Source organism: Indicator indicator, chromosome 30 (genome assembly GCF_027791375.1).
Source record: "Indicator indicator isolate 239-I01 chromosome 30, UM_Iind_1.1, whole genome shotgun sequence".
NCBI classification, from domain to species: domain Eukaryota; kingdom Metazoa; phylum Chordata; class Aves; order Piciformes; family Indicatoridae; genus Indicator; species Indicator indicator.
In genome coordinates, this window is record NC_072039.1 from 11786929 (window position 1) to 11811180 (window position 24252).

A 24252-nucleotide genomic window follows, 5' to 3' on the forward strand; every position below is an offset into this window, starting at 1 on the left:
TGAGCCAGCAGCTGCTGCAGGCTGGCAGATGTCAAACTCTCCTTTCTCTTCTCACACTGTCCCCTCCCCAGGCACTGCCAACTGAACACCTCTTTTATTAATTATCATTTCTATAAAACAAATGCACCAAATTGTGAAAACTTACAGTAAAAGAAAGTGGATGCTGAGGGGGAGGAGGAGGAGAAGGAGAAGAAGGTGGTGGTGATGGCTTCAAACAAACTCTTCCCTCAAGTGTTTTGGTTTGTGCTCTGCCAGGGTACAGCTGGTCTAGAAAAGGTCATGGTTACATGGGTACCAGTCACTAATACTGCACTAGTTGAAAGCAAGGGGATGGAGAAGTGGTAGAAGGGCCTAGGACTTCTTCCAGATGGCCGTGATGTTGACACTGGTGAGGACAACCAGGTAGCTGAAGCTGGGGTCTGTCACCACGTTGTTGACGAAGATTTCGGTCAGCTGCTCGCCGTTGGCGTGGAGCTCCGGCCATGAAAGGATCTGCGAGGAGAACAAGGTGGGGAGGAAAGGATAGGAGGTCTTCTCTCCTCTCCTCTAGGGAGACCACAGCTGCAGTCCTGGATCCAGGCCTGGGCTCCCCAGTTGGAGAGAGGGAACTACTGGAGAGAGGCCAGTGGAGGCTATGAAAGTCCTGAGGGGCCTGGAGCAGCTCTGTGAGGAGGAAAGGCTGAGGCCTCCCCTCAGCCTCCTCCAGGCTGAACAACCTCAGCTCCCTCAGCTGCTCATAGCCCAGGTGCCCCAGGCCCTTCACCAGCCTCATTGCCCTTCTCTGTACATGCTCCAGCCCCTCACTGTCCTTAGTTTAGTGAGGGGCCCACAACTGAACACAACACTCAAGGACAATCTCCAGCTGACCCAAACCCAATGGTTTCAGGAGCACAGGGGGAGCTGTGAGCCTTCCTGGTGCAGTTCTGCCAGGGGACAGCCCCTCTGGCTGCCCTGCTCTGACCCCTCAGGGAAATGCTGCCTCTCTATTCTCATGCTCTCCATTTTAACCACCCAGAGCTGCTTTATGGCTCCCAATTCCAGCTGGATTTGTATGAGAATTGAAAGCTGGCCTTGGCCACACTCAGGATTGCTCTTAAGTCTTCCTCACATGCAAAAAAGGAAAGGACAAGGGGAAATGGCCCCAGCTTGTGCCAGGGGAGGTTCAGGTTGAATATTAGGAAAAATTTCTTCCTATAAAGGGTTCTCAGGCACTGGCCCAGGCTGCCCAGGGAGGTGGTAGAGTCCCCATCCCTAAAGGGGTTAAAAATCCACATGGATGTGGTGCTGAGGGACATGGGTTAGCAGCAGTGGTGAGGTTGTGAGCTCTGGGTGAGTGCTTGGACTTGATCCCCAAGGTCTTTCCCAACTTCAATAGTTCCATGGTTCTAATTGTGAGTGTTGGATAGATAAACCAGGAGTGTTCTGGGGTAAACCTGCTGAGGGGAGCTGGGTCAGCTGCAGCTGGTGTGGAGAGGCCCAGCTCAGGCCTTTGAAGGGTCAAGGAGCCCTTACCTGTGTGGGAGGGATCCTCTTCTCCGAGCGTTTACCCTTGGCAGGGGAGGACCATGCTGTGAGGTGGCTGGAGAGGTGATACATCCACACACTGCCCTTTTCATCACCACAGAACACATAGCCTTTAGCTGGAAGAGCAAAGGAAGCAAAGTGGGAAACCACTGTGGAACTGAGAGTCCACTTGGCTGAAGAGCAGAGCTGTGGGAGGGTGGAGAGGGGATGCCCTGTGGCAGGCAAATCCTCTCTCCAGCACAAGGACATAACAGAACCCAGCATGGAGGGGTTGGAAGGGACCTCTGGAGATCATCCAGTCCAAGCCCTGCTCCAGCAGGGCACCCACAGCAGCTTGCCCAGGAGCACAGTCCCAGGAGGGGTTGGAAGCTCTCCACACAAGGACACTCCACAACCTCTCTGGGCAGCCTGCTCCAGGCCTCCAGCACCCTCACAACAAACAACTTTCTCCTCCTCTTCACATGCAACCTCCTGGCTTCCACTTTGTGCCCCTTGGCCTGGCCCTGGGCACCACTGAGCAGAGTCTGGCCCCAGCCTCTTGCCCCCCACAGCTCCTTTAGCTCTTGCTGAGCATTGCTCAGCTCCCTTCTGGGGCTGCTCTTCTGCAGGCTCTCAGCCCCAGGGCTCTCAGCCTTTGCTCCTCACAGAGCTGCTCCAGGCCCCTCAGCAGCTTTGCAGCCTCCCCTGCACTCTCTCCAGTAGCTCCCTGTCTCTCAAAGTCAGGGAATTCTCAGGACCCTTTCCAACCCCCCCACTCTGGGATTCAGAGTCTCCCTGCACAGCAGAACCCAGGAGGTTCCATCTGATCATGTGGAAAACACTCTCCAGCCACACTTGCTCTGGCAGTGACGCAGCTCCCAAGTTCTACTCCCAACCAGGGGCTCCTCTGATGGGGGAAAGAGGAGGCACAGCTCTGCGTGGCTGTTCCAAGCACACATGTGGCTGTCTCTGGTACAGCCTCTGCCTGTCCCAGCAGGGTGCTGCCTACCTGGGCAGGTACTGAGTGTCAGGTAGGACAGGTCTGTGTTGGACCACTCCAGCTCAGCCAGAATGAGAGCAGTCACCGATCGCTGGCAGCCCTTGGCCTTGGCGTCAAACGTCCGAGACCAGCTCCATAAGTAGATGCAGCCTGGTTTAGAGCTCTTGGAAACTGTGGAGAGAGGTGGGAGGAGAAGTCAGCTGCTGGGCAGTGAAATGCTGCAAGACAAAGGCTGGCCTCTAGTAAAGGAGGTCTGTCCAGAAGGGTTTTGAAGGGACCTGACACCAACAGAAATGTTTCCACCTCCTTCACCTTGCTTTGGAATAATCAGAGGCCTCAGAGGTATTTTTCAGTTCTGTTCCTGAACATTAGGAGAAGCATGAGCTACTCAAAAAGACCCACCCCATGCTTTAAGAAGCCTCCCAGATGCAGGAACCCCACATTCCCCTGCAGAAAGGTACAGCTGCCACCAGCCCTTGGGCAGGAAGGAGCTCTCCTTCCTCCCTTCCATCTCAGCACTGTGCTTGGGAAGAGTCCTTCTGATCTCCAGTCCTGGGTTTGCAGCTCTATCCTGCATTTTAGGGGAAGAGAAGGGACTCTGGGTGACTAAACCCATTCTGGGTAGCCCCAAAACTCTGCAGGAGGGGTAGCTGCACCCTGTTCAGTCCCTCTGCTCATCATGCTGGCTTCAGCCTCCTGTGGTGCCCAATTATCTTTCTGGATTGGGCTATTGCCCTTAAGACTCACCAATGACATCATCATTGAGAAAAGCCAAACCATCAACCCTGTGAGATGATGTCATTTCTCCATCCTCATCAGGAAACTGGAATATGGCTTCAAAAGTCCTAGATGAGGGGGGAAAAAGTGAAATGAGTCAAGTCCTGGCTGGGCAGCAGTGGAAGAAGACTCAGGAACAGGACCCAGGAGAGAAGTTGTGTGTTAGCCAAACTCAGATGAATTCCCACTTGAATTGTGCCTTTGGCTACCTGGGTTTATTACTAAGGCAGAAACCTGTTTGCTCAAGAGTCTGCTGGTTCACTTCAGTTGAGTTTGCAGGCATCAGGACTAGCATCTGTCAGCATGGCATGACCACACTTGCTCCCTTCCTCTTTATTTTCCTGTGTTCCCACAATGTGTCCATTTCCTGGGCAACCTCACATACCAGGAGCAGGACAGAACTTGTGTGAGCCTGGAACTCCAGCCAAGAATTTATGGTCCCAAGGTGATACTCCCTTAAGGTTCAGGGTATTGTGTTACACTCATGCCAGCCTTCTTCAGAGCAGCCTGGAGCATCAGTGCACACTGAGGGCTGCTGGCTTTGAAGGCTCCTTTAGCATTGAGTAACTAATGATAGGACAAGAGAAAATGGTCTCAGGAGACATTGAGGGGCTGGAGCAGGTCCAGAGAAGGGCAACAGAGCTGGGGAAGGGTCTGGAGAACAGGGCTGGGGAGGAGCAGCTGAGGGAGCTGGGGGTGTTTAGTCAGGAGAAGAGGCTGAGGGGAGACCTCATTGCTCTCTACAGCTCCCTGAAAGGAGGTTGCAGTGAGGTGGAGGTTGGGCTCTGCTCCCTAGAATCAGGTGATAGGAGAGGAAATGTCCTGAAATTGTGCCAGGGGAGGGTTAGGTTGGAGATGAGGAAAAATTCTTTTGCTGCAGGAGTGGTCAGGGATTGGAAGAGGCTGCCCAGGGAGGTGGTAGAGTCCCCATCCCTGGAGGTGTTCAAGAAGTGTGTGGCCGTGGCACTTGGGGCCATGGTTTGGTGACCATGGAGGTGTTGGGTAGAAGGTTGGACTGAGTGAATTTGGAAGGCTTTTCCAACCTTAATGATCCCATGATTCTGTCAGTATCTTTGCTGGTTGTGGGCAGGATGTTTGGGGCTTGGTGGGACAGAGGTGGGACACGCTGCTTTTCTTCCTCAGCAATAAAGACTCTTCTAGGCCTATCCCTTCTTCTCATGAAAACTAAATCCACATTCCTCCCCCACTCCTGGTTCTCACCTGTTTTTTTTATCCTTATCCAGTTTGATATTCCAGGCACAGCAGCCACTTTCACAGCCAGCAAGCAGGTACTGCTCCGGGCAGGTGGGGACCAGGGCAATGCGTAAGGGAATGGAGAGCGCTTCCAGCACCAGCAGCTGGCTGCAAGAAAGAAGAGGCAACAAGCAGTGGAGTGGGGCTGCAACATGGTAAGCACAGGCCCCTGGACTGGCCACATCTGGGTTGTTTTTTTTTTTTTTTTTTTTTTGAATCTTTACCTTGCTTTGAAATTGTAGTCAGAGTCTGGAATCCCAATATCCCAGAGTGCAATCCGCTTGTCATAGGATGCAGCTGTGGGACACAGGAGAGAAGCAGGTGGTGACACTGCTGCTCATCAGGCTCTGCTCCTGCCAGCTGCCACTGCTACCCATGGCACAGGCTCAGCACTCATGCCTGGGGCATCAGAGAGCTCATTAAAGCACAGCAGCAGGCACCAGGGCTCCTGCCTCAGCACTTCACAGACACACAAACATGCACAGCCAGCACTTCACCTTCTCAGCCTGCACTAATAAAGTTTGTTTCCTGCTGATGTGACTTCACAATACTCCATGGCCAGCACTTCACCTTCTCAGCCTGCACTAATAAAGTTTGTTTCCTGCTGATGTGACTTCACAATACTCCATGGCCAGCACTTCACCTTCTCAGCCTGCACTAATAAAGTTTGTTTCCTGCTAGTGTGACTTCACAAGACTCCATGGCCAGCACTTCACCTTCTCAGCCTGCACTAATAAAGTTTGTTTCCTGCTGATGTGACTTCACAAGGCTCCTCTGGCTTTATGGTTCCAGTCATGGCTTTTAGTGGAACCTAAAAGCCTCAGCCTCTACTCTGATGCTGGTGCCACTTGATTCCTGGTATCGACAGCTTACTGTGGTCATATCCAGCTGGGAAAGCTGGAATGAAAGACACTTGATGTCTTAAATCCTAACAGATTGCTTGGAGTAACCTTGGTGACATGGTTTAGTAGTCATGAGGTCTTGGGTTACAGGTTGGACTTTGATGATCCTTGAGGTCTTTTCCAACCTTACTGATTCTGTGATTCTAATCAGAGAAGGGGTTAGTGGCCAGTCCCCAGACAAGCATGCAAAGCCTCTCACTTTACTTCTATGCAACCCCAAGAACCTTGCTTGTTACAATGGATGTAAAATTCACCTCCTTGTCCCCCCAGGCTTTTTGTCCTCCCGAGCTGCTTCAGGAGAAGCACCCACCACAGATCCTTGTCTTTTAAACCCAATTTGGTGCTGAACGGTTCAGGTAGCACTCTAACAGCTCCAGGATGTGGATAATTGCAGGCAAGAGGAACAATGTGCTGTGGGGTGCAGGTGTGGCTCTCTTAACAGCTTATTTCACAACCCTGACAATGCCATCTGTAACCTGATGGTTCACCTCCTCCCAGTCACTAAGCCCTAAGCCGCTGTGGGCGCCACTGGGGCAAAGCTCTCTTCTGCATCAGGAGCTGAGGAGGCACAGAACTCCAATTTCATTTCTTCACAAGCAATTAAGTCAGCTGGAAAGAATGAATTCCAACAGCTCCATTATGTGCTTCTGTCCCCTGTGGCTGTGCTGGAGGAGGGCCCTGCCAGCTGACCCCACAGCCTGCTCTGCCTGGCATTCTTCTTACTCATCCCTGCGGAACGGATCCACTGCTGGGCTTGTTTGAGCCAAGGTGTGTGTGACAGCCTGAGAGCTCCTGCCAGGGCAAGAGGAGCTGCTGCCCCCCAGCTAGGGCCAGGCTCTGGGGCTGAAGCAGTGTGGGAAACCATCTGTCTCCATACTGTCTGTCCCAATGAGTGTGGCTGCACTAGCGACAGTTCCCTTTGCTAAGGAAGCTGAACCTGGGGAAGGACTTTTCAGTCCCTGGGGACTATTTTTTAGTACCTGGGGAGGGACTTTTTAGGGTGCCAGGTAATGATAGAACTAGGGGGAATGGAACAAAACTAGAAATGGGGAGGTTCAGATTGGATGTTAGGAAGTTCTTCCCCACGAGGGTGGTGAGATGCTGGAACAGGTTGCTCAGAGAGTTGGTGGAAGCCTCATCCCTGGAGGGTTTTGCAGCCAGGCTGGTTGTGGCTCTGAGCAACCTGATCTGGTGTGAGGTGTCCCTGCCCATGACAGGGGGGGTTGGAACTGGCTGATCCTTGAGGTCCCTTCCAACCCTGACAGTTCTATGGTTCTATGACTCTAACCCTTCCTGCACAAAGCTGATCCTGAAGCAGAGACTTACTGAAGAGGTGAGTTTCTCGAGTTGGGCTGAAGCAGACAGTGGCAATGGGCTTTTTATGAGCCTTTATCTCCCCATAGCAGAAGTCAGATGCCACATGTATCAGTTTGACAATGCCTCTCCTGCCAGCAGCAGCCAAGATGTTGTGGGACTTCTTCCTGTTGTCGCTGTTGGCCATCATGAGGGTTGTCCACGCCACGCTGAAGAACTCCTAGAGTGCAAAGAAACCAAGAAGAGTGGGGAATGAGAACTGCCAGCATGGATGGCTGCTAGCTCACAGGTAAGGCAACTCCCCAGGTGAAATGGGCAGACTATCCAAGTGGCAGCACCGAACTTCAAAACAAGCCTCAGAAGGATCCAAACTCTCAAACAGGAGATTCATTCATTCCTCTGTGCTGTGGAGCAGGCCTGGATGCACCTACCTGACCCTCTCAGAGGAGCAAGAGGCAAATTCATCTTCTAAACACAAAAATAAGAAGCAAACCAGGCTAAAAGGATCAGCCAGAAATGTCCCATCTAGCTTCACCCCTTGAAACCCTGTCCAGAAGCCTTCCAGAGCTCTCTGTGGTATCCATTGTGCACACACTCACATAAAGGCCTTGGGGGTGTTGATGGAGGAGAAGCTCACCACCAGCTGGCAGTGCCCTCAAGCAGCCCAGAAGGCAGCCATGTCCTGGGCTGCATCAAGAGGAGTGTGGCCAGCAGGGCAGGAGAGGGGATTCTGCCCCTCTGCTCTCCTGTGTTGAGGCCTCACCTCCAATCCTGCCTCCAGTTCTGGTGTCCCCAGCAGAAGAAGGACACAGAGCTGCTGGAAGTGAGGCCAGAGGAGGCCACAAAGATGATGCAAGGGCTGGAGCAGCTCTGCTGTGAGGCCAGGCTGAGGGAGATGGGGGTGTTCAGCATGGAGACTCTGGGGGAACCTTAGAGCTGTTTTATAATACCCAAAGGGATCCTACAGAAAGGCTGCAGAGAGACTTTTCCTGTGGGTGTCTAGAGACAGGCCAAGGGGGAATGGTTTGAAGCTGAGGGAGAGCAGGGTTAGACTGGAACTGAGGAAGAAGTTCTTCAGTACAAGGCTGATGAGACTCTGGAACAGGCTGCCCAGGGAGGCTGTGGCTGCCTCCTCCCTGGGGGTGTTCCAGGCCAGGTTGCTCAAGGCCTCATCCAACCTGGGCTGGTGGGAGGTGTCCCTGCCCATCCAGGGGGGTTGCAACTAGATGATCTCTGAGGTCCCTTCTAACCTGAGCCATTCTGTGCTACCTACACCAGGTCATGGCATTTCCACTCCATGCTCTCTCCTCCCACCTACCTCTGTGGCCACTTTATACTTTTTCAGCACCATCCCTGTCTCACAATCGATCAGACAGACAGATTCCCCTCCACATGTTGCCACAGTTCTGGAGGAGCTCACAACAGGATCTGAAAGATGAAAAGAGGAAGTGAGAAGATCCCAAGAGCACACACAACTCATGGAGACTGCAACTTATCACTGCCTGGTGCTCTCCCAGGCTCCTGTTTTCCAAGCCAAAGAAGCACTGGGTAAGCAAGTCTCCTCCTGACAGCAGAGACCACAGCTTGAAGGAGCAGGGATCTAACCCATGGAGATCCCAGAGTGGTTCTGGGAATCCTGGGAATTCAGAGCTCACCTTTCGTGGCTCCAGAGTCTAGCAAGGGCTCGAAGACACCGGACCAGAGCTGGGTTTTAAAATCCTCCCTGCTGTTGCCTTTGCTGTGACACTGAAGGAAGTGCAAGGGCTCTGGACTGACATCTTCCTACAACAGACCAGCCATGTTCAGAAAATCCATTCCCCCTGACAGCCACTTGCCTCTAGCTGCCTCAGCAGAACCAGCAATCTGAGTTAAACTGCAGCATTCTGCAGCTCTTCTGTGCTACAGAGAACAGGAGAGACTGAGGTGCCAGCAGTGCTACCTAAGCCAGCAGGTGACTCTCCAGAAAAGGTGTGCCCAGCAGCCCCCAGCAGCAAACCCCACTTCCTGCTGCAGAGAAAGATGCAAAACCCTGTAGATGCCCACTGGGTTGAGCTGGGGGGGAGGGGGGGGGGAACACCTTTCCCTAGGCAGCCATCAGTGTGACCTGAGAGCAAGTCATGCCAGTCCCATGCCTAAGAACAGGCTTTCAGTGCAGCATCTCAGAGCCACTTGGGTCCATCCAGCCCCTGGCAGGGCATTCACTGTCTCCAGGGGGAGCCTTCCCTGACGCCTCTGAGAGATTTAAAAACAACAACAACAAAGAACAGAACAAAAAAGTGTAACTCACAATGCATCTGGCCAGGCCTGAGCTCCACTGCTGTGCAGAGCTCTGATGAAATCTGAATGCAGCTCTTCCCACTCAACCAAGAGGCCAAATCCAGTCCCAAGTGGGTTTGATGAACATACCTTGCCCTTGGAGTTCTTCACTGGGGTCAAGCTAATAACTCCATTGTCCTGCTCCTGGCTTTTCTGCTCCCCTGTCAGCTGGCTGGACCTCCTGTTGCTTTGTCCCCTGGGGAACTGCTCTCCATTCTTCTGTGTCCCTTCAGCCCCCTGCTCAGGGCTTGCCTCCTTGGCTGGCTGGTTTGAGGTTCTGGGTTTATCAGGAGCTGGCTCATCCTGCACGTGCCTGGACTTTCTGGGAGTGACAACAGCTTCCTCCTTGGTGTCTGCCTGGGACTTGGACCTCTTGCTTCCAGAGCCAGATTTTGAATTATTCCTTTTCCTCTTGCTGGGCTTTAGTGTGACCTGTAAGGCAGACTGTCAGTTTCTGGAGAAGGTTTCTAGCTTCCTGGAGATGTGTAGGATCATTTGTAAGTCAGAGGTGTTCATTGTTCAAATGCAAGAAGTGCCCTCCCATGGCTACAGCCTGGGTGCCAAGGCGCAGACAGCCCAGAGCTGCAGAGTCCCCAGAGGCAGAAGATAAAGAAATTTCCTACCCCCAGCTTCATTTTCATCTCCTGCTCCTCATCCCAGTTACTTGTGATTTGTGTAAGATGGGGAAACCCAAATCTAGCCATGGCCTGAGGGGGTTCAATCTGCAGCCATTTCTAAGGTGAGAACCATCACAGGCTGCCCAGGCACCAGCCCACTTCTGCCATTAAAAACAGTCCACCTTCAAAGGAGAGGTGGAGCCAGTGGGACCACTCTCAGGAAGAGACTGAGAGCTCTGGGGCTGTTTAGTCTTCAGAAGAGAAGGCTAAGACCTTATCAATGTCTGTAAATATCTGAGGGGTGGGTGGCAGGATGAAGGGGCCAGGCTCTTGTAGTGGTGCCCAGTGACAGGACAAGGAACAACAGATACAAGCTGGAACCTCGACATGAGGAGAAACTTTGTTTGTATCCATTGCCCCTGGTCCTATCACAGGACACCACTGACAAGAGCCTGACCCCTTCTTGACACCACCCTGCAGATACTTGTGAAGAGAGAGCTGGAGAAGAGCAGCCCCAGAGGGGAGCTGAGCAATGCTCAGCAAGAGCTAAAGGAGCTGTGGGGGGAAAGAGGCTGGGGCCAGACTCTGCTCAGTGGTGCCCAGGGACAGCACAAGGGGTGACAAGGGGCAACAAGGGGCACAAAGTGGAAGCCAGGAGGTTGCATGTGAAGAGGAAGAGAAAGTTGTTTGTTGTGAGGGTGCTGGAGGCCTGGAGCAGGCTGCCCAGAGAGGTTGTGGAGTCTCCTTCTCTGGAGCCTTTCAAAACCCACCTGGATGTTTTCCTGTGTGAGCTGCCCTGGGTGATCCTGCTCTGGCAGGGGGGTTGGACTGGATGATCTCCAGAGGTCCCTTCCAACCCCAACCATTCTCTGATTCTATGAAATCTTCTGGGTGTCCTGTGAGAATGGAAGCTGTCTCCTCTTGGAGAGCAACTCAACTTTCCTACTGGAGGGATAGCTGCATCTGGCCATAAAGAACAAGCCTCAGCTGCTGACCATAGGCTGGAGCCTGGGGCTGCCCTTACAGTTCCCAAAGGGGCACAGCTTGTGCCAAGTGCTGCTGACTCCCAAGGGATAAAAAGGAGGTTGTTAATTAAACTGGAAAAGCAGCTACCTGAGTGACATCCTGTGCAGCTTCCCTGGGGCTTTCTGCAGCTTCTTCCTCACTCTCCTCTGTCTCTTCCTCTGGTTCAGGCTCTGTGTTTAACTCCAGACCCAGCGAGTAGGACAGAAACTCCTCTGCAATCATTTTCACCTTAGAAGCAAATATGAGGAGTTGGAAATGGACAAGAAGCAAGAGCAGTCAACCCCCATTGTGTAACACCCTAGAGCAGCTCTCTGCTGAGGACTGAATGGCTCCTTCCACTGCTTCACAAGGGCTGGAGGAACCCTCAGCTGGCTGGCAGACAGTCTGGGACCTAAGTCCTCTGCTAGCATCACACCATCCCAGAACTTCCCTGGGTGATGGATACACATTTGTGGTAACAGCACAGCCATGAAACAAGACAAAGGAGAGATGGAAGACTCAGCTGCATGAAGACAGCTACAGCTAAAACATCTTCCCCACTGCAGTAACAAGAGTCCTGTCATTGTCTCCACTTCTTCCATCCAACTTTTGTCACGACTAGAGGCTGCCATTACTTATTGCTGGGTCCTGCCCTTGGGTCACAGCAACCCCATGGAGGCTCCACGCTGGGGACAGAGTGGTTGGAAACTGCCTGGGGGAAAAGGAGGCTGAAAACAGTGGCTGAAGATGAGCCATGGTGTGCCCACTGGGCCAAGAAGGCCACCAGCATCCTGGCCTGGATCAGCAATGGTGTGGCCAGCAGGAGTAGGGCAGAGTTTGTTGTTCCCTTGTGCTGGGCACTGATGAGGCCACCTCTCAAGTATTGGGATCAGTTTTGGGCCCCTCACTCCCAGAAGGACACTGAGGGGCTGAAGCAGGTCCAGAGAAGGGCAACAAAACTGGGCAAGTGTCTGAAGAACAGGGCTGGGGAGGAGCAGCTGAGGGACCTGAGGTTTACAGAATTCTTGAGGCTGGAATAGAGCTCTGAGCTCATCAAGTCCAGCTTATGACCCAACACCTCCACATCACCCAGACCATGGCACCGAGTGCCACATCCAATCTTGCCTTAAACACCTCCAGGGATGGTGACTCCACCACCTCCCTGGGCAGTCTATCCCAGTGTCTAATTCCCCTTTCCCTGAGAAGTTGCTTCCTAACATCCAACCTAACCCTCCCCTGGCACAGCTTCAGGCCATGCCCTCTCCTCTTGTCACAAGTTGCCTGGGAGCAGAGCCTGACCCCCACCTGACTACAACTTCCCTTCAGGCAGTTGTAGAGCTATAGAGATTGTTCAGCCTGGAGAAGAGGCGGCTGAGGGAAGACCTCATTGCTCTCTGTAACTCCCTGAAAGGAGGCTGGAGCCAGATTGGGGTTGGTGTCTTCTCCTGTGGAAAAAATGATGGGATGAGATGAAATGGCCTCAAGTTGCCCCAGAGGAGGTTTAGGGTTGGACATGAGGAACAATTTCTTCCCCCTGAGGGTTGTCAAGGCCTGGCCCAGGCTGCCCAGGGCAGTGGTGGAGTCCCCATCCCTGGAGGACTTTCAAACCATGGAGATGTGGTGCTGAGGGCCACGGTTCAGTGATGGACTTGCTGGCACTGAGTTAATGTTGGACTCAATGACCTTAAAGGCCTTTTCCAGCCTGAACAATTCTATGATTCTCTGATTTGCAAGTACTGAAGCAGTGAGGCCACTGCAGGCTTGTTAATTAGCAGTGAGGCCACTGCAGGCTTGTTAATTAGCCCAAGGGTGATTAATGCTGATGAATTGCCAGGCAGTGTTTCATGACAGTCACTGCAGCTTCCAGTCCTAGCGCTTCCAGAGCTGCTGAACAAAGCAGGCCAGGAAAGCAGGAGAGGTGACACCACCTGCCTGTGAGAGCCCCAACACCTGATCCCAACCCTCCTGAGCACTGAACCAGAGCCACTGGGAGGCAGGCTGCAGGCTCCTGGCCTGGAGAAGAGAGGGGCAGGCGAGCTGGGACCTACCCGCCAGCGGGTGAACTCGCTCAGCGAGCTGGGGCCGTAGACAATGTTGGCCTGGGCTGACTCCAGGAACTTCTCCTTGACAGACCTGAGCTGCTCAGCTGTGTGCTTCTCAGGCAGCTGGTCACGGAAGAACTTCTCCCAGTGAGCAGTAACCTAGGCAGAAAGACTGAGGTCAGTCAACAGAAAACCAGAGCAGAAAAGCACAGGTGCACGTATGGGAGCACTCGAGAAGGCACCGAGACCACCGAGTCACAGAGACCACCAAAAGGCACCGAGACCACCAAAAGGCACCGAGACCACCGAGTCACAGAGACCACCAAAAGGCACCGAGACCACCGAGTCACAGAGACCACCAAAAGGCACCGAGACCTCTGAGTCACAGAGACCACCAAAAGGCACAGAGACCACCAAAAGGCACCGAGACCACCGAGTCACAGAGACCACCAAAAGGCACCGAGACCACCGAGTCACAGAGACCACCAAAAGGCACCGAGACCACCGAGTCACAGAGACCACCAAAAGGCACCGAGACCACCAAAAGGCACCGAGACCACCAAAAGGCACCGAGACCACTGAGTCACAGAGACCACCAAAAGGCACCGAGACCACCAAAAGGCACCGAGACCACCGAGTCACAGAGACCACCAAAAGGCACCAAAACCACCAAAAGGCACCAAAACCACCAAAAGGCACCGAGACCACCAAAAGGCACCGAGACCACCAAAAGGCACCGAGACCACCAAAAGGTACCGAGACCACCAAAAGGTACCGAGACCACCAAAAGGCACCAAAACCACCAAAAGGCACCCAGACCATTGAAAGGCACCAACAACACCAAAAGTCACCATGAGCACAAAAAGTCACCGAGACCACCAAGTCACCGAGACCACCAAGTCACCGAGACCACCAAGTCACCGAGACCAAGGCTCTGCTACCTACATGATGGAACAGCTTCCAGTTAGCAGAGTTGAAACTACGACTTCAGCTAATGGGAAACCTCTGAACCAGGCTTATATGGGTGAGGCTAAGCAGACACCATCAACACAGACCCAGAGCAATGCCTCAGGCCTCTGGATCCAGAGCAAATGGTCTTGAGTGCTCTACTAGCAGGGCATAGCTGCCAGGTGGTCCACAAGGGTCAGGACTAGGGCCAGTCTTGGTTAACATTCTCATCAGTGACCTGGAAGAAGGGATGGGGAGGCCCTCAGCCAGTTTGCTGCTGGTACCTAACTGGGAGCAGTGGCTGAGACCCCTTAGACTGTGCTGCCATTCAGCCTGACCTGCACAGGCTGCAGAGTTGGGCAGAGGGAACCTCATGGAGTTCACCAAGGGCAAGTGCAGGGTCCTGGCCCTGGGGAGGAACAACCTCCTGCAGCAGGACAGGTGAGGGGGAACCTGCTGGGAAGCAGCTGCAAGGAGAAGGAGCTGGGAGTGCTGGGGGGGGACAAGTTCCCCATGAGGCAGCAATGTGCCCTGGTGGCCAAGAAGGCCAATGGGGTCCTGGGGTGCATGGGGAAGAGTGTGGCCAGCAGGGCAAGGGAGGTTCTCCTGCCCCTCTACTCTGCCCTAGGGAGGCCACATCTGGAGTGCTGGGTCCAGTTCTGGGCTCCCCAGTTGAAGAGAGACAGAGAAGTGCTGGAGAGAGTGCAGGGGAGGCTGCAAAGCTGCTGAGGGGCCTGGAGCAGCTCTGTGAGGAGCAAAGGCTGAGAGCCCTGGGGCTGAGAGCCTGCAGAAGAGCAGCCCCAGAGGGGAGCTGAGCAATGCTCAGCAAGAGCTAAAGGAGCTGTGGGGGGCAAGAGGCTGGGGCCAGACTCTGCTCAGTGGTGCCCAGGGCCAGCACAAGGGGCAGCAAGGGGCACAAAGTGGAAGCCAGGAGGTTGCATGTGAAGAGGAGGAGAAAGTTGTTTGTTGTGAGGGTGCTGGAGGCCTGGAGCAGGCTGGCCAGAGAGGTTGTGGAGTGTCCTTGTGTGGAGAGCTTCCAACCCCCCCTGGGCATTGTGCTCCTGGGCAAGCTGCTGTGGGTGCCCTGCTGGAGCAGGGCTTGGACTGGATGAGCTCCAGAGGTCCCTTCCAACCCCTCCATGCTGGGGTTCTGGGCTAACACTTAGCACAATAAGCCATCCCAGTCTTCAGTGTTTGAGTTCTCCCCCATTGCTACAGAGAAGAAATTAAGAAGATCAGCTAAGCAGAATCCAAGTGGTAGGAGCAGTCCTGCACAGTTCCCTGTTTCTCATAATAAATCAAAGTTCTGCTTAAGAGGACTCTGTGCTTTGTGGGGACAATCTGCCAGGAGCTGAACTGTGCAAGTGACCAAGTGAACAGACAGCTCTAAGAAGCAAGAACAAATCCTTGGTCCTGGTGTATGCTGGCAAAAGCAAGATTTTCCTGAGCTTGAGTTTGTGCTCCCCATTCCCTGGGCCAGGACAATTAGAGACATTGGATGGGGAAGTGTTTGCAGCTGGAATGGCAGCACCATGCTTCTCCCACTGCTGAGAGATGATAGGACTGACCTGGAAAACTGGAGTGTCAGACACAAATCTTGTTGGCCCTGCTCCTGTGGCTGAAACTGAAGGCAGAAGTTGGCTACATAAACACAAGCAATGAGCAGAAAAGGTAGCAGAAGACATCAGCTAGGTGGCCACACTGCAGGCCTTCAGCTCAACACAGAGCAAGGCCCTGCCTCCAGGGAACCAGAGGCTTCTGTGGCTCAGGGCTGGTTTAGGTCAGAGCAGTTCCCCAGTCAAGCCACAAAGAGACCTCTGGCAGCATGCAATAGCAAACAAGCAGCTCTGGGCTGAGCTCAGACCACACCAGAACTGCTGTTAACCATTTGATGCAGCTCTGTCATTACACTGAGCATTGTACTTGTGTGCAGAGAAGGGAAACGAGGCTTGAATACATGTCCTGTGAGGAGCAGCTGAGGTTGTTCAGCCTGGAGAAAAGGAGGCTGAGGAGAGACCTTCTGGCTCTCTACAGCTCCCTGAAATGAGGTCGGAGTGAGGCAGGGGCCAGACTCTTCTCAAAGTAACAAGTGATAGGATGAGAGGAAATGGCCCCAAGTTGCAGCAGGGGAAGTTCAGGTTGGACATTCAAATTAATTTCTTCACCTAAAGGGTCATGAGGCACTGGGCCCAGGCTGCCCAGCAAGGTGGTGAACTCACCATGCCTGCAGGGGTTTAAAAGCTGTTTGGATGAGGAGCTCAGGACGTGGTCTAAGAGTTGTGTACAGACAGATGCTGGGTTATGGCCAGACTCCATGACCTCCAGATCTTTTCCAGCCAGGCAGTTCTGTGACTCTTGTGTGACTAAAGTTAACCTCTAGAGAGGAAGAGAAGAGCTCCCTTCTTACCTTGCTGGTGAGCTTACGGCTGTTGACACGGCGGACGTGGTTGGCCAGCTTGGTGATGTCCTTACCATTGAGCAGCCGCAGGTTCTCCAGCAGGAACATGACTTTGTAGTCATCATTCAGCTGGGGAGAGAAGACACCAGGGTGACAGGGACTTGTACACATGGCACAAAACACAGCCAAGGAGGAGAGGAATTGTGCTCAGTCAGGAAAAGCCATCCCTGACATCATCAGCTCTTGGGGACATGGGCAGTGGGACTGAGCCACCCTCAGCAAGTCAGAGATGACACCAAGCTGTGTGGTGCTGCTGACATGCTGGAGGGAAGGGATCCATCCAGAGGGACCTGGACAGGCTGGAGAGATGGGCCTGTGACAACCTCATGAAGCACAACAAGGCCCTGAATCAGGGCAATCCCAAGCACAAATCCAGGCTGGGTGAGGCTCAAGAGCAGTCTAGAGGAGAAGGCCTTGGAGGTGTCAGTTGGTGACAAACTCCCCAGGAGCCAGCAATGGTCCCTGGCAGCCCAGCAGGCAGCTGTGTGCTGAGCTGCATCCAGAGCAGGGAGAGCAGCAGCACAGGGAGGGGATTCTGCCCTTCTGCTCTGCTGAGATCCCAGGGGGAGTGCTGTGTCCAGTTCTAGTGTCCTCAGCAGAAGAAGGATGTGGAACTGTTGGAGGGGGTCCACAGGAGGCCAGAAAGATGATCAGAGGGCTGGAGAACCTCCACATGGGGACAGGCTGGGAGGGTTGGGGCTCTTCAGCCTGGAGAAGAGAAGGCTCCAGGGAGATCTTAGAGCAACCTTCCAGTACCTGAAGGGAACCTACAGGAAGGGTAGAGAGGGACTTCTGACAAGGGCTGGGAGTGACAGGATGAGGGACAATGGCTTTGAGCTGGGAGAAGGCAGATTGAGACTGGAGATGAGGAAGAAGTTCTTGACAGTGAGGGTGGGGAGACACTGGCACAGGTTGCCCAGGGAGGTTGTGGATGCCCCCTCCCTGCAGGTGTTCAAAGCCAGGCTGGATGAGGCCTTGAGCAAGCTGTGCTGGTGGGAGGTGTCCCTGCCCATGGCAGGGGGTTGGGATTGGATGATCTTTAAGGTCCCTTCTAACCAAACCCATTCCATGATTTTTGACTTGAACCTGAACATCACCTTTCAGCTGTACCTAGGAGCTGGGATCAGCAGCTGCAGGCAGAACCCTGCAGGCACCTCTGCAGTACTGACAGCCACCAGCAGGTGGTGGTGGTGTGCCCAGGCTCAGCCCAGTGCAACGCCAGGGGCTCTGCTCACAGCAAGGCCCTGCTCCAGGGAACCAGAGGCTGCTGTGCCTCAGGGGTGGTTTAGGTCTCAGAAGTTCCCCAATCAAGCCACAAATAGGCCTGGAACACTTCTACTCTGGAGATGGACCGAGAAAGTTGGGGCTAATCAGTCTGGAGAACAGAAGGCTCCAAGGAGACCTTCTTGTAGCCTTCCAGGATCTGAAGGGGGCTACAAGAAAGCTGGGGAGGGACTTTTTGGGGTGTCACGTAATGATAGTACAGGGGGGAATGGAACAAAAATAGAAATGGGGAGATTCAGATTGGATGTCAGGAAGAAATTCTTCCCCATGAAGGTGGTGAGAGACTGGCACAGGTTGCCCAGGGAGGTGGTGGAAGCCTCATCCCTGGAGGTTCTTGCAGCCAGGCTGGATGTGGCTGTGAGCAACCTGATCTAATGGAAAGTGTCCCTGCCCATGGCAGGGGGGTTGGAACTAAACAATCCTTGAAGTCCCTTCCAACCCTGACAATTCTATGATTCTATGAAACAGACCTCAGGCAGCATGCAACAGCAAATAGACACCTGAGGATGGGCATGGTGGCTGATGCCAGTTTAAAGCATAAGCAGAGTTAAGAGTTTTGGGGGTGCTTAAACTGCAAAGTCTGCAGAGAGCAGCAGAAAACAAACTGGACTAGATAGCAAGTTCCACCTTGCAGCATTTCTACACTGCCATTACCACATAACACCTTGAATGCTGAGTTTTGGGCCCCTCACTCTAAGAAGAACATTGAGGTGCAGGGCTGTGTCCAGAGAAGGGCAACAAAACTGAGGAAGGGTGTGGAGAACAGGGCTGATGAGGAGCAGCTGAGGGAACTTGGGTGGTTTAGTCTGGAGAAGAGAAGTCTCAGGTGAGACCTCATTGTTCCCTACAGCTCCCTGAAAGGAGGCTGGAGCCAGATGGGAGTTGGTCTCTTCTCCCTAGCAACAAGTGACAGGACAAGAGGAAACGGCCCCAAGTTTTGCCAGGGGAGGTTTAAGGTTGGACATAAGGAACAATTTCTTCCCCAAAAGGGTTGTCAAGCCTTGGAAGAGGCTGCCCAGGGCAGTAATGGAATCCCCATCCCTGGAGGGGTTTCAAAGCCATGGAGATGTGGTGCTGAGGGCCATGGCTGAGTGGTGACCTGGTGGTGCTGGGGTTAGTGGTTGGACTTGATGATCTGAAAGGTCTTTACCAGCCTAAATGATTCTGTATTTACACAAGCATGAGCATAAGATATCCCTGCTTGATAAGCTCCCTCCAATGGGACTCTGCCCTGTAGAATCAAGAGTTCAAGGCACCCAGACTTCAATATCTTGAGTGGTTTGGGGGAAGTCATTCCTGCAGGTTAGGAGAGAGCAGCACAAACTGGCTTTGGAGGCACAAAAACACTGGGCCCTGTCTCAGCTGCCCTAACACTTGCTGCCTATCAACAAGGAAGAAGTTCTTCAGAATGAGGGTGGGGAGACACTGGAACAGGTTGCCCAGGGAGGTTGTGGATGTGTCTCCCTTGCTGGAGGCATTCAAGGTGAGGCCTTGATGAAGTTTTTTTTCTGTCCAACCCAGTGGTGAACATCTGCAGGGAGGAGGACATCCAGAAGCTCCCTGGGCAACCTCAGGTTGCCCAGGGAGCTTCTGGATGTCCTCCTCCCTGGAAGTGTTGAAGGCCAAGCTGGATGAGGCCCTGAGCAACCTGCCCATGGCAGTGGGGTTGGAACTGGATGACCTTTATGGTCCCTTCCAACCCAAACCCCACTCCATGAATTCAACGAAGGGTCCAGAAGGAGGAGGGCATCCCTGCTGCTCATTTCTCTGTTTCCCTGGGAGGGAGGCCAGGGGGTGACTCACTGTCAGGTAGACATTGTTCTCATAGGTCAGCTCCTCAAGCAGAGGGAACTGTTTCAGAGCAGTGACATCCTCCAGTCTGTTGTTGTTGCAGTTCAGGACACGCAGATCAGGCAGGGCTAAGCTGTTGGGGAATTTCTCCAGCAGGTTATCAGACAGATCCAGCTTCTGGAGGTGCCTCAGGCGAGAGAACAAACGTGGGTCCAGGTCTCCAGCCTTCAGCTGCAGCTTGGATAGGCTGAAAAGAAAGCAGGACAGGAATTACCTGCTGAGTTCCTGGCAAAAAAAAAAAAAAAAAAAAAAAAAAAAGTTCTTTGCACTTCCACAGGGTCCAAGGTCCCACCTGGTGGCACCTCTCAGTCAAGCAGAAGGCACTGGGTAGATCTGGCCAAACCCAGTTTTTTCTGCAGCCTTCTGGGCTGTGGGCACACGAGGATGGAAGGAGCCAACAGCCACCATCAGTGAGCCAGGGTACCAAAGTATTGCTGCTACAATTAACCTGCAAGCCAGATAGACCTCCTACAGGGAACAGAGCTGGCTGGGAGCAGTGAAGCAGCAAGAAAGGGCTTGTCTGTAGAACAAAGTCACTGCTCCTTTGCAGTGTATGCTCCACTGAAGGAGCTGTGGCAATGCCAGAGACTTGCTCACTGCATCACCAGTGCACAGAACTCACCAGGGGAGTCACCACTGCACTCACCTTCCACCCATCACCTCACAGCTGCTGTAAGCAAAGCAAGGCAAGGCTGACTCCAAAGAGCTGGTCCTGTCCTCCCCTCGCTTCATCCTGACATCTGCCCTCATAGAATCACAGAACCAAAGAACTGCTGAGGTTGGAAGAGACCTTTGAGATCAAGTCCAACCTAGAGCTCACAATCCCACCACTGCTGCATAGAACCATTGAATTGTTGAGGTTGGAAGAGACCTTTGAGTTCATCCAGTCCAAGCACTCTCCCAGAGCTCACAGCCACACCACTGCTACTAAGGCACTGAACCACAGGCCTCAGCACCACAGCCATGTGGATTTTAAACCCCTCCAGGAATGGGGACTCCACCACCTCCCAGGGCAGCCTGGGCCAGTGCCTGAGAACCCTTTCTGGGAAGAAATTGTTCCTAATGTCCAAGCTGAACCTTCCCTGGCACAACTCCAGCCTGTAGCACTCCCACAACCACGTGGCAAACTGGAGCAGTTTGCTGATCTAGCCCAGCAGATTTCTCCTCTGCATTTAGGAGATAAGTTCAGGCCAAGTGCAAAGTAGGTCCCCACATCATTTGGGCTGTTTTCAAAGAACTAACTTCACAACTTGTGAAGTTGGAACTAACTTGCAGGGAGACCTTAGAGCAGCCTTCCAGTATTTGAAAGGAGGCTACAGAGCTGCTGGAGAAGGACTTTTTGCAAAGATACAGAGTGACAGGACAAGGGATGATGGCTCCAAACTGGAAGAAGCTGGATTTAGATTGGACATTAGGAAGAAATTCTTCCTCGTGAAGGTGCTGAGGCACTGCAATAGGTTGTCCTGAGCAGCTGAGGATGTTCCAAGCCTGGAAGTGTTCAAAACGAGGTGGGATGAGGCCTGGAGCAACCTGGTCTAGTGAAAGGAGTCCCTGCCTGTGGCAGGGAGGGTAGAACTAGGTGATCTTTAAGGTCCCTTCCAACCTAAACCATCCAAACAAAATGCCAAGGCTGCCACCAAGCCAGAAGCATTCTTCTCTGCAACAGCAAGTGCACAATGTATTTGTGAGGGGGGAAAAAGATCCTACTCCTCTGTAAGAAGTGACAGCAGCAGATTCTGGGTACTGGAGCATGTACTCAACCCAGGAATGGTGAGCCTGCAGAAGAGCAGCCCCAGAGGGCATCTGAGCAATGCTCAGCAAGAGCTAAAGGAGCTGTGGGGGGCAAGAGGCTGGGGCCAGACTCTGCTCAGTGGTGCCCAGGGCCAGCACAAGGAGCAGCAAGGGGCACAAAGTGGAAGCCAGGAGGCTCCATGTGAAAAGGAGGAGAAAGTTGTTTGTTGTGAGGGTGCTGGAGGCCTGGAGCAGACTGCCCAGAAAGTGGAGTGTCCTTGTGTGGAGAGCTTCCAAAGCCCCCTGGGCACTGTGATCCTGGGCAAGCTGCTGTGGGTGCCCTGCTTGAGCAGGGGGCTTGGACTGGATGAGCTCCAGAGGTCCCTTCCAGCCCCTAGCAGTCTGTGAGTCTATGATATTAAAATAAGGGTCATTTAGATTTGATTAGATCATTTAGCTGAGCTTCAAAGGGAGCTTCTAGTCCTGACAGCCAAAACAAGCCTGAGTTCCTTTAGCAAACAGAATCTCCTTTGTACAAAAAGGCCTTCTAAATATAAGCAAAGTGTGAGCAAATGAGGTAAACAAGATTAGCAAGCAAGAGCAAGAACATTTCTCCTTCTCTTGCCTTCTCTCAGAAACCTAACCAGCCAAAGCTCAGAAAGGTTGAGCAGAATTCAGTGGGCTGCAAAGCTGAGCATGACCACTCTGTCATTTTGGGGAGAGGCTCAGAGTGCTCCCCAAATGCACTTTCTGAAATATAAACCTGCATGAACCCAGTACAAAGCTGCATGGAAGAAGCCACTCTCTAGAAACTCACTGCTCCAAGCATCTCAACATCACTTTTTTTTTTTTAACCCAGGCTACTGCAGGCTCTACTTTTCAGATAAACTCTTGGGTTTCTTTCTAAAAACAATTATTTTAGCACAAGGCAAATGAAAAGAAATAACTTCAGAGGACATAAGGAACCCAAAAGTCTTCACATCAGCAACAACAACAACCAAGGTGCCAACCAGGAATTGGCTGAGCCACTTGGATTGACCAATTCTGCAACAGTGGAGTTCCACTGTACTGAAGATTTGGAAAGACACCTTTCAGGGCTAAGGATCTGAGCAACAAAAGTGGATTGAGTGGTTTCTAAGTGTGGCAGAGGTCATTCTCCCTTTCTGCAGTGTTTGAGGTACCAACATCATAGTGGTGCCCCCCAGGGATCAGTGCTGGGCCCCATCCTGTTCAATATCTTTATTGATGATCTGGATGAGGGGATTGAGTCCATCATCAGTAAATTTGCAGATGACACCAAGCTGGGAGCAGGTGTTGATCTGTTAGAAGGTAGAAGGGCTCTGCAGAGGGACCTTGACAGGCTGGACAGATGGGCAGAGTCCAACAGGATGGCATTCAACAAATCCAAGTGCCAGGTGCTGCACTTTGGCCACAACAACCCCATGCAGAGCTACAGGCTGGGGTCAGAGTGGCTGAGAGCAGCCAGGCAGAAAGGGACCTGGGGGTACTGGTTGACAGCAGCTGAACATGAGCCAGCAGTGTGCCCAGGTGGCCAAGAGAGCCAATGGCATCCTGGCCTGCATCAGGAATAGTGTGGCCAGCAGGAGCAGGGAGGTCATTGTACCCCTGTACACAGCACTGGTTAGGCCACACCTTGAGTACTGTGTCCAGTTCTGGGCTCCTCAATTTAAGAAGGATATTGAGATACTGGAACGTGTCCAGAGAAGGGCAACAAGGCTGGGGAGAGGTCTGGAGCACAGCCCTGTGAGGAGAGGCTGAGGGAGCTGGGGGTGTTCAGCCTGGAGAAGAGGAGGCTCAGGGGAGACCTCATTGCTGTCTACAACTACCTGAAGGGAGGTTGTAGCCAGGTGGGGGTTGGGCTCTTCTCCCAGGCAGCCAGCACCAGAACAAGAGGACACAGTCTCAAGCTGTGCCAGAGGAAGTTTAGGCTGGAGGTGAGGAGAAAGTTCTTCACAGAGAGAGTTGTTAGAGGTTGGAATGTGCTGTCCAGGAAGGTGGTGGAGTCACCATCCCTGGAGGTGATCAAGAGGGGACTGGAGGTGGCACTTGGTGACATGGTTTAGTAGTCATGAGGTCTTGGGTGACAGGTTGGACTTGGATGATCCTTGAGGTCTTTTCCAACCTTATTGATTCTGTGATTCTGTGATTTGAGCTAGAGGAGACGGAAAGCAATGGAGAGGAAAAAGGGAAGGGAAATTATGCCAGAAGTGGTTTTAAAACCCTCTAAAATTCAGGCCAGGAGAGAATCTTATTGGCTTTAAGGACCTAGCAAGGACAGATGTGTTTTGGGGAGTATCTCTTAAGGTTAAGCAGTTTTAAAGCAGCCTTAAGTTGGTTTATAGAGAGAAGATGGCAGCACATGGAGAACATAAATGGTGAAAAGAGGTGGGAACAGCTGATAACCTATCTAGTGATTGCAGTTCCACCAATGCTCCCCCATCAGCAATGCCATCTCCTCCTCTGTGCTTTGGAACCAGCTTTCTTTTTCCAGGGAAGAAAAAAAAGAAGCGAGGAGCAGGAAGGGAAAGGAGAAGTGAGGAGCAGGAAGGGAAAGGAGAAGCGAGGAGCAGGAAGGGAAAGGAGAAGCGAGGAGCAGGAAGGGAAAGGAGAAGCGAGGAGCAGGAAGGGAAAGGAGAAGCGAGGAGCAGGAAGGGAAAGGAGAAGCGAGGAGCAGGAAGGGAAAGGAGAAGCGAGGAGCAGGAAGGGAAAGGAGAAGCGAGGAGCAGGAAGGGAAAGGAGAAGCGAGGAGGAAGAAAAAAAGAGGAAAAAGGAGAAAATAAAGAAAAAAAAAAAAAGATAATAAAACGGGGGAAAAAAACACAGAGAAAAGGGGGGAAATGTCTGCCCCAGGCTGAGCTGAGCTGCAATGTCTTTCAGGTCTCTCTGCACTCACTCGAGCGTCTCGATCTTCCGCAGCCTGGTGGATTTGGGCACCGCTCTTTCCAGCAGGAGCTCTGTGGTAATTTTGGACATTTTTAATCTCCACCTCTCTGCTGGTACCAGTCAGCTGCAGGAGCTCTTCTTGTAGCCTTCCTGGTAAAACAAAGAGGCAGAAGAGGAAGCAGAAGCAGCAGAGGAAGCCCTTTCAAGTGGCTCCAGGAGTGAGAGGGATGGTATGAGGTTTGCTGCTGTGTTGGAAGTTGCCTTTTCCACAAGGATGCAAATACAAACAGCAGAGGTTGTTGGGCACCCAGCCCCTCTCCAACACCACAGCAATGTCTCCTCTTGG

The 24252-nt window shown here is 52.8% G+C and overlaps 1 protein-coding gene across 1 annotated transcript; it reads right to left on the reverse strand.

The window, feature by feature from the left end:
• Positions 1-132: 132 nt before the first annotated feature.
• On the reverse strand, positions 133-23996 carry LRWD1 (leucine rich repeats and WD repeat domain containing 1). Its single transcript, XM_054394341.1, has 15 exons — positions 23917-23996; positions 19224-19458; positions 16086-16205; positions 12737-12889; positions 10797-10937; positions 9157-9498; positions 8406-8532; positions 8069-8178; positions 6763-6970; positions 4759-4831; positions 4502-4642; positions 3251-3348; positions 2513-2674; positions 1513-1640; positions 133-492 (listed from the first exon to the last, which is right to left on the reverse strand). Exons 1-15 carry the CDS (start codon positions 23994-23996, stop codon positions 352-354), a joined length of 2259 nt encoding a protein of 752 aa, XP_054250316.1. The 3' UTR covers positions 133-351.
• Between the last annotated feature and the right edge of the window lie 256 nt (positions 23997-24252).